Source organism: Haliotis rufescens, unplaced genomic scaffold (assembly GCF_023055435.1).
Source record: "Haliotis rufescens isolate VD_foot unplaced genomic scaffold, xgHalRufe1.0.p SCAF_3, whole genome shotgun sequence".
In the NCBI taxonomy this organism is placed as follows: domain Eukaryota; kingdom Metazoa; phylum Mollusca; class Gastropoda; order Lepetellida; family Haliotidae; genus Haliotis; species Haliotis rufescens.
This window is the reverse complement of record NW_025964001.1, coordinates 19,717,789-19,733,520: the sequence shown is the minus strand read 5'-3', so window position 1 is coordinate 19,733,520 and position 15,732 is coordinate 19,717,789. Positions and strand designations below refer to the sequence as shown.

Sequence of the window (15,732 nt, the reverse complement as noted above, 5' to 3'; positions counted from 1 at the left end):
TATTATTTTCACCTGCATAGTTTTAAATGAATAGTCATGTTTTACTCCGTCGGTGAGTACTTTAATGCCCATTAGAAATAATGATGGACAAATGTCCTTATGCAGAGTGTCGTTTCTGAGCTGTGCAGTGATCCGCTTACAACCAATAGATGCAACTGAAATACCTTTCATAGCTAAGACTGCCAACTAACGTTTCGTTTCCAGGGGCTTGTGAACTTTACTGGTATAAATATGATGACAGCTGCTATCGATTCAATACAGCCGATGATGGATTGTCTTGGCTTGAAGCGGAACGTCGTTGCTCTGAGGCTGGAGGACATCTCGTCAGCATCAGTAACCTGAACGAGGCTCTGTTTCTCCACTCAACCATCCTTAACAACAACATATTCACTAAACAGAAAATTTATATAGGTGAAGTCAGCGAAAGTATGGACGTTATCCTGTGATTTACCCAGAAGACATTTGTATTTTTCAAATGTATCGGCGTAATTATGTTGGTTGAATGAATATATTAGCTCCACCTAATATTTGCATAAGTAAATACATGTGTGTTATATTCTGCGATGAGTTAAGGGAAAGGTATCGATTAAGACGTCTGGAGGTATGCCCATGATATTTCTATGTTCGTTTTATGTTTGACAGGGTTAAGAAAAACAGGACTTGGCAGATTTGTATGGACAGACGGAAAGCCTTTATCCCATACAGAATGGTAAAATAAGTTGATACATACTGCATTAAAGACACTTTTAAATTAATTTGTCCCATCCATGTATAGGTGTACAGATATTCAGCTGTAAAGTCAAACATGACAAGTTTGTACACATCGACGTAGAAATACGTGGAAAATAAAGAGAAAAAATGTATATATTAGTTAATCGGATGATCAGAAAATTAAGAACTTCAACACCCCACCGACGAATAACATGCAACACTGTATAAACAACCACAGGAAGCAAATGGTTATAAAAGATTGCAATTATACGAATATATGAAAAAATCTATTTGTTTCAGGTATGCTGGGGACTCTGATGGAGCACCCCAGCCGGACGGGTTTGAAAGAGAGGCATGCACCATGATGGTCATCTCCAGCATCAGATCCATCGCCAACTGGCACGACGTGGCCTGTGCCTTCAACAAACTCTCTCAGTACATCTGTGAAAAAACAAACAAACCATCGGATCCTTCAGGTTTACGGATTTTCACATCCACATTGCTTAAAAGTCCCCTCCATATTTTATCGTTTTGACACCCATCATATGTGCCTACAAGGTTGTACAATTCCCAAAAGGAAGGGCAAAAAGTAAACATTTTAAGGAATGTCTAAGTATATCAAGTAAAATAAATAGAACGTTGTTGCCATTAACATATTCACAGTGCTAATTGGAGGAGCTGCAGACATCATGATGGACACCTATGACGACAGTCATACCCAAACTGGTTATTACTTCCCTTGCACAAGCGGCGAGTACATATCTGGACTGTACACATGTGACGGAAGTATGGACTGCACTGATGGTAGTGACGAGGATAGCTGCACTTCAGGTATAGCGTTCAGTTTTGATAATAGTTATTGTGCACAATCAGCTTCAGTGAGCATATCCCAAAAAGAGTAAACAAAGAAATGTATGCGAATAATATTAGACGTTACCCTCTAAATAAAATTGACTTATACTAGTTCCACACTGCTTTTGAAATATCACTGAAGACGGTCTCAGACTCTTCATCATTTTCATCATTCAGACCCCTGTCCACTCGGCATGTTCTCCTGCACTGGAGGAGGATGTGTGGATTTCGCTTTCTACTGTGACTACAAGGAACACTGCAAGGACGGATCAGATGAAACTCAGTGTGGTGAGAGTCTTATAATTTTACTATTTATTTCAGTATACTCAGTTTCTAATTGTAACTTTATTACCGTGAAATACTCGATTCTCTACGCAGTGTCCCGTGAATGTTCCTCTGACCAGTGGCGCTGCAGCAGTGGACAGTGTGTGTCAGCTGACCAGAGGTGTGACCTCCTGCAGGACTGTGTGGACGGATCAGATGAAGAGCAGTGTGGTATGATCCCATTTATTGGAATAAGAGCAAAATAATCCATGTACATTGTCTGCATACATGTCATGAAGGCACAAAGTCCTATATTAATCAAAGAATCACAAAGTCTTACATGTTTATTAGCTCCATAAAGGAAACCAGCGATAAACCCAATTCTGGGATTGTCCCAGGCTCATTACCTATGACCAGCTTTGACTAACTTTTGATCCTTTTTCATCCGGCTGGTGCAATTGTAACTTAAATGGGAATTTGCCTTCTAGCATGATCGCTTTTAGAACAGAAAGCTTAATTCTGCGATGATATCTCTCAATTTCTTTACCTCATCCATGGGCCATATCTCTTTGCTATTACCAGAAGTATGCCGTAAACCTTTCTTCCAATGCTATGACGGACGGTGCCTGCCCCCTGCCCGGGTGTGTGACGGTTTTGTGGACTGTGGGGGAAAGTACAGGGAGGATGAGGGTTCACAATGTACAACAAACAGTCAGCCGTCCTGCAGGGCGTGGTATGCCCTAGGAGCTAGGAACAGTGGCAAATACAGCATTGTTATGCAAGAAACGTCTGGTAGAACCAATATCATACCAACATGTTTGGATGCGCTCTTGTTAATGTTCATCCTTATGCATATTCGAAGAGACTGGTTTTGATAAAATGCATTTTTTCATCAGTTTTCACAAAGAAAAATGATACTATATTGCATAAAATATGTTTCAAATGTTATTCCTATTGTTTTATAGTGTTATGCTATCTTATGACCTAATTAAAACGAATAAAGTTATGTGGATAAAAACATAAAATAGTATTGGTCTTGGATCTCACATCATTTCGTATATATGTAAATGTGTAAGCTGACTAAAATTTCCACCAAGGCAATTTACACAAGGCCAAACTAATTCAGTCAATTTACAAATATTTTTCCGTCAGCTTGACTAAAAGTAAATTTAGAAGTTCAAAAGGCTTTAAAAACATCACAATAGACTAGTTATGCTGGGATTAAAAGACAAATTTTATTTGTTTTAATCCTACTATTTTAAAATAATATACAGTGCTGTTCCCCTTCGTCCTTTAAGAATCGTTTTCTGTGGAATGTGCATTCAACAAGACTGAGGGGAAGATAACGACCATCATTCACCATGACATGGAAGACTCGACAGTGACTGCGAATTCTGTATTCATAGAAGATCTTCACTACACTCTCCCTGAGAATGCCATTGCTTATGTCATGTCCATGTCTAATACATGCCGCCAGTCAGTGCACATTGACTGTCTCCAAGCGTTTGATTTGATCGAAAGCTTCTCTGCTTGGTATGATGTGAACAAGAAGAAGAGGACTTTTGTGGCTGACACCGGAAGCAACTGTAGCTGCATTCTCAATGATGTCTGTGTTGGTAACATTACAAAGTAAATATTCTATTCATTTGATTACACCTGTCATTCATTAAATAAACGAGTCTAATATTCGATACTACCTTGATGTGTGCAATTTCACTGTAACCGTTAATCCCCAAAATGAACAACGTCATGGATAAAGAAAATGAATACAATATCATTATTGCTTGCTTTTTTTATAACCAGCCTTTACTATATTACCATTTATCACCATATGATTTAGGGTTCAGTGTGGCGAAAAAAACATAATTACCCCGCAAATGTTCTGTCTTGGGATTCGGCAGATATATCTTGTTGTCAGAGGTGACGTCATGGAGTAATCCTCATGTTATTTTGAATCAGACGAATGGGCATATGCATATTTTATAAGAAAAAATGTATTGAATACAATACACGTATTGTCTTGTTTTCAACCTGGATATTATATCTAGCTAATTCATTGCACCTGGCGTAGGTGCGCCTGTGACAAAACCAGAAACGATCTCTTTCTGGTTGACGACAACGTCTGGCTGACTGACAGCGGGTACCTTGATGACATGGACAGCTTGCCAATAACAAAGATATGGATGGGTGATACCCTGCGGTTAAGTCGTGTGAGACATACGGTCGGGCCTCTGATATGCGAAGAACGTAAGTGGATAAACACTAAACATCATCTGCACTATGAGAACATGTAGATAGTCACATGACTTAATGGTTGATGTATTATAGCTTGTTGTCATGCAATGACAAAACGAATGAGATGTAAAAACAGGACAAGGTCGATTTTCAGGTGTTCGGAGAGTATATTTTTGTATGAACACGTTTTTGTTCTGCAACCCTTGTTCTTTCAGGATTGCAATCAAACACGAGTTCCCTCATGTGTACGAGCGGCGTAGTTGTTGCCACTTCTCACAGATGCATCTTGGATTACGACATCTATCAGCACTACACAGGATGTCGTGACCTCACACATATACAGGATTGTGGTATGTTATAATCTGCCTATGAACCTTCTCTATCTGCCCAAGAACCTTGTGCACAAACTTTGAGAGTTAGATACACACCATTCCATGGCGTAAAATGTATGATGTCGTGGCACACTATTTATGCGATGCTCTGTTCGACAGAGAAGCACGAGTGCCAAGTAAACTATATCAAGTGTCCCTCCAGCTACTGCATCCCCATCAGGTTGGTCTGTGATGGACGCCCGGACTGTGCTGACGGGATGGACGAAAGAGGATGCAGTAGGTTTCTTTTAATTTGTTTTGATATTTTTGAAATTATGAAACAGAAACATCTACTGCATAGTATCTGATGATTGTTTATGTTTATATAAAAAAAAATCTTATCACCACACATCGCGTCCTGCATGTCCCCACAAGCTTAAAAAAGATAAAGCCTAAAAAATAACCAATTGTATGTAAACGTTTTACCTTTTCGTTGCAGTAAATTTCACCTGCCCTGGCAGATACAGTTGTCGTGGTAACAGAGTGTGTATCCCATGGCAACAGGTGTGTGACACTGTGAAACATTGTCCTGAAGGAGATGATGAATATTTCTGCAACCAGGTCTGCCCTGATGATTGTGTTTGTAAAGGATCACAAATCACATGCAGAATGTTTTACCTCGACACTATTGCACATCTACCTCGGTATACTAGGGTACTCGACTTAAGTAAGACTTATAATATAACAATCAAGAATAACACTTTCTATCACATGGAGAGTCTAGCGGTGCTCAATCTGTCCAACCTCGGTGTGCATGAACTGGAAGAGGAGTGTTTTAGTGGACTGGAGAATTTACTACGTTTAGATCTACGCAAGAACTTTTTGAAGAAAATCTCAAATGGTCTATTCAGGAATATGAGAAATCTGCATACTTTGTTACTTACTGGCAATGATATACTTCAGATATACCCCGGGTCGTTTGATGGACTTTCAAACTTGCCATCACTCGACATGTCGAATATGGCCCTTTCTACGATAGCTGAAAATATGTTTTATGGGTTATCCAGTCTTATTTTCCTGAACCTTTCGCATAATAAACTCACCTTGATAGAGGACAGGAGCTTTACTGGAGCCGGCAAAGTCCAAACTCTAGATCTTACAAATAACGACATAACAGAATTCACTGGAGACATATTTTCCGGCCTAGACAAGCTCAGTTATCTTCACAATGATAAGTATGTATTCTGCTGCTTCAGACCACAGGGTGTTCCAGAAGAACAGTGTCTCCCCGCGGCTGACGAGTTCTCTTCCTGCTCAGACCTGATGAGGAATGAAGCACTCAGAATCTCAATGTGGGTTCTAGGTTTCACTGCTCTTGTTGGTAACCTTTTGGTCATTTTGTCTCGATGCATCTATGACAGACAGAGTTTGAAACGCAGCAATGATTTCTTTGTTGCTAATCTCGCCTTGTCTGACTTTGTGATGGGAATATACATGATCATCATAGCAAGTGCTGACACCATCTACAGAGGCGTGTACAGCTGGAATGACGAGGCGTGGAGAAGCAGCTGGGTTTGTCAGCTGGCAGGGTTTCTAGCAACCCTATCAAGTGAAACATCAGTGATGTTCCTCTGTATGATCACGGCAGACAGAGTCCTTGTCATCAAATTTCCTTTTCGAGATTTCAATATTTTCAAACGATTTTCCAAGTACATCAGTCTTTCAGTGTGGGTTCTGGGTTTCTTGATGGCAGCGGTGCCTCTTTTGCCCATCGACTACTTTTCCAGGTCGTTCTACTCAAGATCAGGAGTGTGTCTCGCACTACCGCTCACCAGGAACAGACCTCCAGGATGGGAGTATTCCACCGCTATCTTTGTCCTCTGGAACTTCATTTGTTTTGTCTTCATCGCTTTGGGTCAGGCTGTTATCTACCAGGCAGTTAGGGCCAGTCAGAAGCTAAGGAAGGGGCAGACAACGAACGACATGACCATTGCTAGGAAGCTCTCCTTCATAGTTCTGACGGACTTTGTGTGCTGGTTCCCCATCTGTGTCATGGGTAAGTTATAACGATCCACAGTAATGCATGACGTTGTCGTATATAGTTCTTCAAAAACCATCCAAGTGAACATGCAATAGAATCAGTACAGCACATCAGGGCCCTTTCATACCTCAATGAACCGAAGGAAATACACAGTCAATCCTTATAACTGTCAGTTGTATCGAAACTCCTTATCGCGATTATGAACATTCTTGTGTTTCTTCGAAGTGTCGATTTCAATCACACTGTTTAACAAAGCGAATGTCAATGTGCAGCAGAGTATCACGTTGAAACAGACCTTCCCTTGCATGCCAGTGACTTTTGCTAAAGATTAGTCTGGACTACTGGTAAACTTCGGTTTTACCTCGCAAAGATTTTAGCCTACACGTGCAATTAGCAAGTGCGTAACGATTGTAGCCGAGACCTAAAATCGCAATTTTATAGTATTACAATAATTGTAGCGATGAGATCATGGGCCCAACTTGAAGGTGGCAAGTTGATTACCTCAACTTACAATGGTGTTCCCTAACATTCCATTGTGGTTGAAGTTGTCCCTCTCGGTGGAAAGGTTTATTTTTTTACAATGGACGCAAGAGTAATTTATCTATTCAGCCAATCAGATTGCAGGAATTTGCTTTTAAATATATCACCGGATCATAGGTTTTCCGACGTCATACACTGCCTTGTCTATCGCGATGACTCGCACTATAACGGGGTAAAGCATCACACAGACATTGAAAATTGTCTTTTATAAGCGCATGACATGCTTTACAGTTGCTAACGTGATTAAAAAGAAAACTACGAATGTTTCTTAAGCGTCCAAAATCCCCTAACATGGGGATATTTATAATTGTTAATCGGATGATTTCTGACTACAGGTCTAATGGCTCTCCAGGGCCACATTATCAACTCTGGAGTGTACGCCTGGGTTGCAGTGTTTGTTCTCCCGATCAACTCGGCTCTCAACCCCATCATCTATACTTTGTCATCAGTTGACACCATGAGAAAACGGAAGGTAGCAATCGTCTCTATTGTGCACATACAAGCGTAAAAAAGACTCGTCAAGATCCGGGGTAGAATTGGTCTTCAGGAACCCATGCTTGCCGTTAAGGCGACTATGCTTGTCGTAAGAAGCGACTAACGGGATCGGGTGGTGAGGCTCGGTGACTTTGTTGTTGCATGTCACCGAATCCCAACTGCTTGGATCGATGCTCATGACGCCAATCACTTTATTGTCTGATCCAAACTCGATTATTTACAGACCGCCGTCATATAGCTGGAATATTGCTGTGTGTGGCGTTAAACAACAAACAAACAAACACAAACATAAAATCTCGTTTCAAATAAAGATGATTATGCTGAAAATTCGGGATTTCACAGATTATGTTCTTTGCTTTAACCTCAGTGTATTAGTTGCAACAAAACTAGTATATGTACTTTCCTGATTTCCTGGTTCATCGATAACTTGATTGTGTGGTTTGTTTACAGGCCGCCGTAAATAAATCCTTATTTTTTATGCAAATTGTGTGAATGACGGGAGCTGCAAGTAGGCCTGGACATGCTTACCTCTTTTGCCTGGTGTCATCACTGATTTTCAGCGGCCCATTCATAAAATTGTCACAGCTATTCTAACATTTGCTCCAGTTTTCAATCTATTTCGGTGGATAATCCAGGCGGGTTATTCATTGGCATTGACAATTTATATTTGCAGTTGAAAAGAGAAAAAACGTTTTCAAGTACCACTCGATCAACAGGTATGTGTGTGTGTGTGTTGTTGATTCAGTGACAAGTAACAGTGACGATGAGTTAATTATGCATTTTCTTAAACAGTGCTTATGTGGAAATGTACTAATGTATTAATCTTGCTTTGTTTTATCTCAGATGTGTAACCTTGAAGTAATCACAACTTATATATTAATAATTTAAACGTTGGCCAATTCAAAAGTGTAGAAAGTTTTGTCATTTTGAACAAGTTATTACGCTAACACATACTTGCGGGTACATTTTACAAGGTACAATAATTCATTTATTTTTGTTTGCTTTCACAGGCAGGACAAGGTCCTCTGTCCCTCATATTTTGCAAAAAGAACTCCTCTTCCTGAGCCAGCCCCCGAATTCAGTCTGTCTGTCCTCTTACATTGGGTCACTGACGTCAGCCCGAGATATGCTGACCATTGCTCACCAGCTAGCCAGATCGGTGGACCTTTTTCACTCCAATGGTCTTGTCAATGGCTTGGTAGAGACAGACAGTGTATACGTTGTCCTTGATAAGGGGGTATGTTTCTGAGGTCTCTTTTAATAATATAGCTGTCGAATCATATTTAGACATTTTAATGTGATTCATGTGCATTTTGTGTCTTGTCATCGTGTTAGAATTGGTGCTATCGAACATTGTTGGGGTATTTCGTTGCTTCACATAAATCTTATCATTCTACAGATTATCAAAAGGGTGACTGCAGCATGTGTTCCCATGGCAACGGAAATCGAAGACGAGTATAGTAAGGATATCCTGGACTTTGGTCATCTTGTATCCAAGATGTTGAAAGCTTATACAGTCGCTAAGAAACAACGTCTCGCAAATATGGTCGACAACTGACAATGGAAAGAGATATGGATACGATACCGCCTCCTCTTCGAATGGACATGATGACGAAAACTACTGTGCGACGCAGTTAACAATAAAATCTGCAATATAAACAATGTTTGATTTTGTTTCGATTTCATATTATAGATACACACAGCATGAGACCAATGAAACTTCAAATGGTATATTTAGCACCAATTATAGTCACAATTATTTTTTTCTGTTTCCTCGTAATCTATTGGGATATTATGTCAATGTCGACTGAAAGAGCTTAAGCATTTAGGTTTAAGGCTGAACGAAATATGGATCATAATGAATTGGCTTTAGATGAAATTGTGATCAGTGTCGGAGTGTACTATTCAAACTTGGACACAAATGAACCTTTTTAATTGGGGAAAAGGTCCAGTTTAAATGTTGGTGCCCCTTCTAGTTATGCTATCATTCTCGTTTGGCGATAAACGTCAAAGTACCAGTTCATCACATTTAGTTCTGTAGATTCCCATTAGTAGAAACGTAATTGCAATTCTTTTAGAAAGGATAAAATGGTAATATACAGGAAGGAATCTCAACCATTTGAGCAAACTTTGGTGTCATATTTGGTACGAAAATACATGTTACAGATTAATCCGTTTCTGTTGCACTTGCAAGGGCGGGAAGAGAGGCGCTATCTTGTCGAGTGGAGTTGACGGTCGGAATGTCATCATCTTGAATTGGAACTTTCTCCACGATAAAGTCATCAATGTCATAATCTAAATGACCAAAGGCTCCCTGGTCATCTCGAACACCTCTCCATCAAATTAAGCGTCACATGAAAATGTTTTGTTGCTCATATTGAAGACAAGCGAACTTGCAAAGTTCTTGACAGTTCTAAGCGGATGTGCTCATTGGGCGTGGTTGCTAGGAGATCGCGTGATCAGAAAGGGGGAAAACAAAAAGTTTTAGAAAGTAATAAAAGAAATCCACAGTGCATACATAAAGTACAATGTACAGGATGTTTTTTAATAATCATTTTATCAATCTGTTTATTCACATTGATGATATTTTAATAAAAGGATATGTGTGTGTGTGTGTGTGTGTGTGTGTGTGTGAGAGAGAGAGAGAGAGAGAGCTTGTGCATGTGTGAGTGAGTGTGTGTGTGTGTGTGTGTGTGTGTGTGTGTGTGTGTGTGTGTGTGTGTGTGTGTGTGTGTGTGAACGAGACATTATCTTGTTCAGTATATTCAATACAAACTATTTTAAACCAAAAATCAACGATCCCTCACTGCACTATCTTCCACCCAATCCCGAATATCACATGGTATACCCCGAGGCTTATCGTATATAAATGCAATAATAGGAGGGCGCGGTAATGGTTTTGTCTGGCTGTACTGAACGTCCGCGTGTTGAATGTTTTATACGAAGTATTATAACATTGATTGTCATAAAGCAATCTCTAAACATGTCACTTTGGGCTGGTTAAGGATTACTAGTAAAAGACAAAGGTAGCTTAATTCTCAAATTGTTATTGGAACAGACAAGGCTAGTTGTAATGGACTGCCATTGTCATGTATCGCATGGTACCGACTTTATAGATTCTGTAACAATAGCGGAATTGTGATAGCAATTCTCTCGTTGCATTTGTACTGCCCATTCAAAGGATTAACGATTTCAAAATATAAGAGGTGAGATTTGAGCGATTTAATTCCTCCTCACTGAGATATCGCATATGTTAGTGATGTTAACAACTGTAATCAATGCTTTGAATCTGGTTCATACAAACGGAAAAGTGTCCTGTGCATTCAACACATATCCTGCCCATATACTCAACTATTTGCCTTCGTTAATAATTGATTCAGCAAATCTGGTCAATAACCATTAGCTTTTATATTTTGCTTTTGTTGAGGAATAGACAAAGACTATTTTAATTTGAATCAGTGGTTGTTAATTGTAAGGCTGAAGCGCTCGTAAAATCCCCAAATATCTCTCCGTTAATTGTATTTATCAATGCAACCACGAGTCACATTGACGTCCCATAGCGTGACCACAAACCATCCAACAGATTAGAATCCCGTGGACATTGGTTCTGTGTCATGGGTACATTGCGACATATACATATGAATTGTCAATGCAAGAGAATAACCAGTCTAGATTATCCACCGCAAAAGACTCCATTTGGCGTAGAGGGCAAAGCAGATGTGAAAATTATATGAACGGACCATTCAAAATCAGTGGTGACACCAGGTGTTCGCAAAAAAGGGAAAGAATGTCCTGCCCTACCGGTATCACTCGCCATTCACACATTTTACAGGAAAAGGTGAGTATTTATTGCCACACGCCGCACAACAGTAGTTCTGCCATGCGACTGTGGCCTGTAAATAAACCAGACAATCAAGTGATCGATGAACTAGAAAATCCAGTGACAGGATAGTGCATTTACTGATTTTGTTGTAACTTATAAAAATACAATGTGTTAATTTTGAATTACGTCTGCCGTGCACAGGTGATATTCTGCTGCTTATCAGTCCTATCATTCAACAGATTAACAAAAGGGTGACAACAGCATGTGTGCCCATGGCAACGGAAATCGAAGAAGAGTATAGTAAGGATATCCAGGACTTTGGCAATGTTCTGTCCAAGTTGTTAAAAGCTTAAACAATCGCAAAGAAACAGCATCTGGCAAAAATGGTCAACTACTGACAGTTCACATTGCTTCAATGGAAAAATGTGATATACAAATGCGATACCGCCTCCCCACCATACCTTGCGAATGGACATGACCACTAAAATCTGCAATATTTCTACTTTTTCTTTCTGTTTGGATTTAATCATGTAGGGACACACAGCATGAGACCAATGAACTACTAACCCGTTGGTACTAAATGATATATTTAGCAGCAAATATAATAATAATTATTGTTTCCTGTTTTGTTGTTTTATAATAGGATATCATTAATTTGATCAATAAATATTCAGTGAAAGACATTTTGCTCTTTCATTTAAGGCTTAACAAAATGTGGAAAATATAATGACTTGACATTAGGTGAAAATGTGATCAAGGTCGGTGTCGGAGTGCACTTTTCAGTAATGGTCAGCTGCCCCTTATAAATATGCTCTACTTCTCATTTGGCGATAAACGTCAAAAGACCAGTTCATCACATTTATTTGAGCCGATTCTTATTAGTAGAACAATATATACATATATTTCAGAAAGGACAAAACGTCAATACACACAAGTATGAATCCGAAGGATTGGAGCAAACGTTTGTGTCGTCTTTGATATATAGGAAAATACGTGTAGATCAATTCGGCTAGCATTGAAAATGATGCTTGCAACTTGTAAAATGACAGTCGATGGTCATATTGAAATTTACAGATGGTAAAAAAGACTGAATCAGATAATTTTACTTAAAACTCCATATTCTCTTATGGCAACAACAGTATGATGATAAAAGCCATGTTTGGTTGAGATCTATTTTCCAAATCACAGGGTTAACGAAACATGTGTAAATGTGACTAGGCACAACCTTACTGTACTGAGGCTCGACCTTTTTTATTTCTTTGTTTACAGACTTCTAAAATTATTTTTAAGATCGATCGGGGAAAAGAAGAAGAAGAAAGTTTGAATTAAAAGTGGTTTGGTAGCACATCTGACTTGTGGTTGTCTCCCTTTGACTAGCAGTAGGTGCAAAGGGGCCAGCCAATCCCATACTTTGTCTGCAGCTCCACAATATCAAGACCATGGCAGGTATCCTCATTGCTGAGGTTGCAGGATGCTCCCAGTCACAGTGAAAATACAATTAATTAACATTTCAGGCTTGTACTAGGCAAAATGTTATCTTCGGATTGTTGGATAGAATCCTACATTTCACTTTTATCGGACCAAATTTAAATAACAAAATATCTGTTCAATACCAAATCTGTTTAAAAGGCTGGATATTTATGAAATAATTTTCATTGCTCTGATACTTCTTAACCCTCATGGTGCCTGGACGTCAGTCAGCCTGCAAACCGCTCAGTGCCGCACTGTGATGACGTCGCGGTTACAAAAACGTATACATTGTATCAAAAGTGTTGCAAGGTCTTTATTTCTTTACACAGTGTAACCAAATTGTATAACATGCAACTCGAGTTGATTGTCTTTCCAACAGTATCTAAAGTCACCAAATCCAAAAGATCTATGCACTGTCCAGCCATCGATAAAAGTGCTGGTATTATAAGTTTCCTACTTTACCACATTAATCGTAATATGGACGCACCCGAATATGGCAAGCAAAGTCAAGTAAGCGCCCTTCTTTGAAATCTAAATTACCAATAATTCATATCATTTGCAAGTACAAGTCCTAACAGTACTAGACATATGATATTTATGATGAAGTACACATTCACTGAGAATTTTCCGTGAGTTGTATTTACCGATAAAAAATCCCGATGAAATTGTGCGTGTTTTTGACGTCAAAACAAAATTGACGGAAGTGGTCGTGATTAATTCATACGCAGACTGTTTCAAAGATTATGTCACAAAACGAATGACAGTTTGGAATGTATATCTTGAAGAAATCCCGGTTACGTCCATGTATGTTTCAATGACCGTGCTCTTTTTTTAGTGATAAAAACAACTTCGGGGTAATTGACATTGTACATTTCCAAAGGACAAAATGTGAAAGATCGCTAAACAGCCCTAACAATACTCAAATTGACATCGCTCAATATCGGGCATCATCATTATTTCTTAATAATTAACAAGATTATACTAACGTAATACCACCCAAGAGTAAGTACATGTAGATTCAATCAAAATTGTTGAAACGTTTTCATGGGCAGCAAATCTATTCAACAAACCTATTTTCGATGACTCGCAACTCGGGCGCCATATGTCATTGTGTCACTTTGACCACCAGAAAACATACATCCTCGTATCAGTTCGTATTTCGCACTTGGCTGCCTAACTTAGACCTTTGCTTAAAATATACTTGTATGGCCAGTCCATGAAATACCACTTTTTCTTTCATTTATTCATTTGATTTATAAATACGACTTTAGAAGTGTATTTACACCTAGCTAGGTATGTACATGTACATTTAAGGACATACGTGATAGTTTATTTCCACTAGTTTCCCATTCCATCCCATTCTACTAAAGGAAAAGTTTGAAATAGATAATGATCGTAGGTCAATGAAAGTAATGGAATTATTTGTCATAAAAGGAAAAATATATTCTTGGTATTGAACTTCGAAAATTTAACCAGCAAAGTCTTTAATAAAAATGGTTTATTATGTCTTTCCTTTTTTTCTTAATTTTGGCCTAGCTAAACTACAGTTTGGGGGGAAGATAAACAAATTAAAATGGTGAAAAAAACCCCACAAGAATGCATTGATTTTGCTCTTAGACAAATATTTATTTTTAAAAAAAAATCTATTTCATACTTAGGATACAAAACAAAGTAGAATCTAATGTACTACTATGTCACTGGTCGAAGTATTTGGTTACTTAGATAATGCAGAGTGAAAAAAGACATAAATATAACTATATAAAACATCAAAACGAAATCACATTTACACTGAAAACCTTTTGTCTTTTAGAAATTGATTATCTATACATTGTGAGTAGATCTAATTACTTTTACTGTTTATGTTATAAATTGAACCATTCGAGATTCCAATAGATGAAGCTAAAATATAAAAAATCTAGGTTGTTTAATATTGGATCCATTTTGACAGCTTTCTCACTGTACTCAACTAAATGCACATTATTTTTTTGGAATATCAAGCCTTCAAACAGATATGAAAAGCACATGTCAACATACCAAAATTAGAAAACTGCGCCAAATATTCTAACACTGTTAGTCAAATGATAAGCGGTCTCATTCACTCGTCGGTCGCCGTAGACATTTTCCAATCGTGATGTACTAGATATGCTTTCTAGTTCAGTCAAAGAGAATATTGTTATTTGGAAAATGAAACCACGTGTATCCATTATACTACCACAACATTAGATCAGCTGTTTCATGTGACGTCATCCACGTCACAACACGCGAGGACGACAAATTCACAGCGGCGGGAAATCACCGACCGTCTATTAGCCTATTTGAATAAAATTGCATATTGTAACGAAATAAAATTAATTTTACTCATTGCTGACATTTCAGATGACATATCAAATAAGAGTTGAAGACTTGCAATAGATTATCATACGTTAATCGAGAGTATAGTGTACATCAATAATTTGTAAATCTAATATTAATTTTTGATCTAATATCCATGGCAGAATGTTTGAAAACGAGCTATAATATATTCCATTTTCTGAAGAGATTAGTAATGTGTATTTGATGATATATATGCATACACAATTGGTTATCAATTATCTTGTACAATCACAGCATGTACCATGTACATTAGACTCATGGAAAATACTATTTCAGCAAACCAATCACAGCGCCATTATCACAGTTTCAATGAAAGGAACAACAAATCGAAATCGAACTCAACAGCACAGCGTATCCATAAGTGGTTAATCCAAATACAAAAAGGTATCGATGTCATCATTGTAGAAGTTATGTTGATGTTTTCAGTAGTTGCATTATGTTTGTATCGCGTGTACCATCGACTGAAACGGGGGCCGAGCTACCACATGTGGAACCGACCTTGACACAATTTGTTTACAATATGGCGTCGACTCACGTTAGATGTCGTGACCACACTTTTGAAATCTCCATTTGCGACAAAAAGTGAAACAGTTAGGGCAAGTCACTCACACGGTCAG

General features: G+C 38.5%; 1 protein-coding gene across 1 annotated transcript; it reads left to right on the top strand.

Moving 5' to 3' along the window:
- Positions 1–543: 543 nt before the first annotated feature.
- LOC124137009 (G-protein coupled receptor GRL101-like) lies at positions 544–9,094 on the top strand. Its single transcript, XM_048403882.1, has 15 exons — positions 544–709; positions 1,012–1,187; positions 1,375–1,542; positions 1,741–1,851; positions 1,942–2,058; positions 2,410–2,619; positions 3,126–3,456; positions 3,899–4,074; positions 4,278–4,412; positions 4,554–4,670; positions 4,873–6,429; positions 7,290–7,426; positions 8,123–8,165; positions 8,460–8,686; positions 8,849–9,094. Exons 1-15 carry the CDS (start codon positions 621–623, stop codon positions 9,005–9,007), a joined length of 3,753 nt encoding a protein of 1,250 aa, XP_048259839.1. The 5' UTR covers positions 544–620; the 3' UTR covers positions 9,008–9,094.
- The last annotated feature ends 6,638 nt before the right edge of the window (positions 9,095–15,732 follow it).

What these genes read in the sequence shown, in the direction of transcription:
- LOC124137009 (XM_048403882.1), top strand. Translation starts at nt 621, where the DNA reads ATGTTCGTTTTATGTTTGACAGGGTTAAGAAAAACAGGACTTGGCAGA. An exon ending in GCCTCTGATATGCGAAGAAC is followed by an intron (nt 4,075 to 4,277) that starts GTAAGTGGATAA and finishes TTGTTCTTTCAG; the next exon opens with GATTGCAATCAAACACGAGT. An exon ending in GATGGACGAAAGAGGATGCA is followed by an intron (nt 4,671 to 4,872) that starts GTAGGTTTCTTT and finishes TTTTCGTTGCAG; the next exon opens with TAAATTTCACCTGCCCTGGC.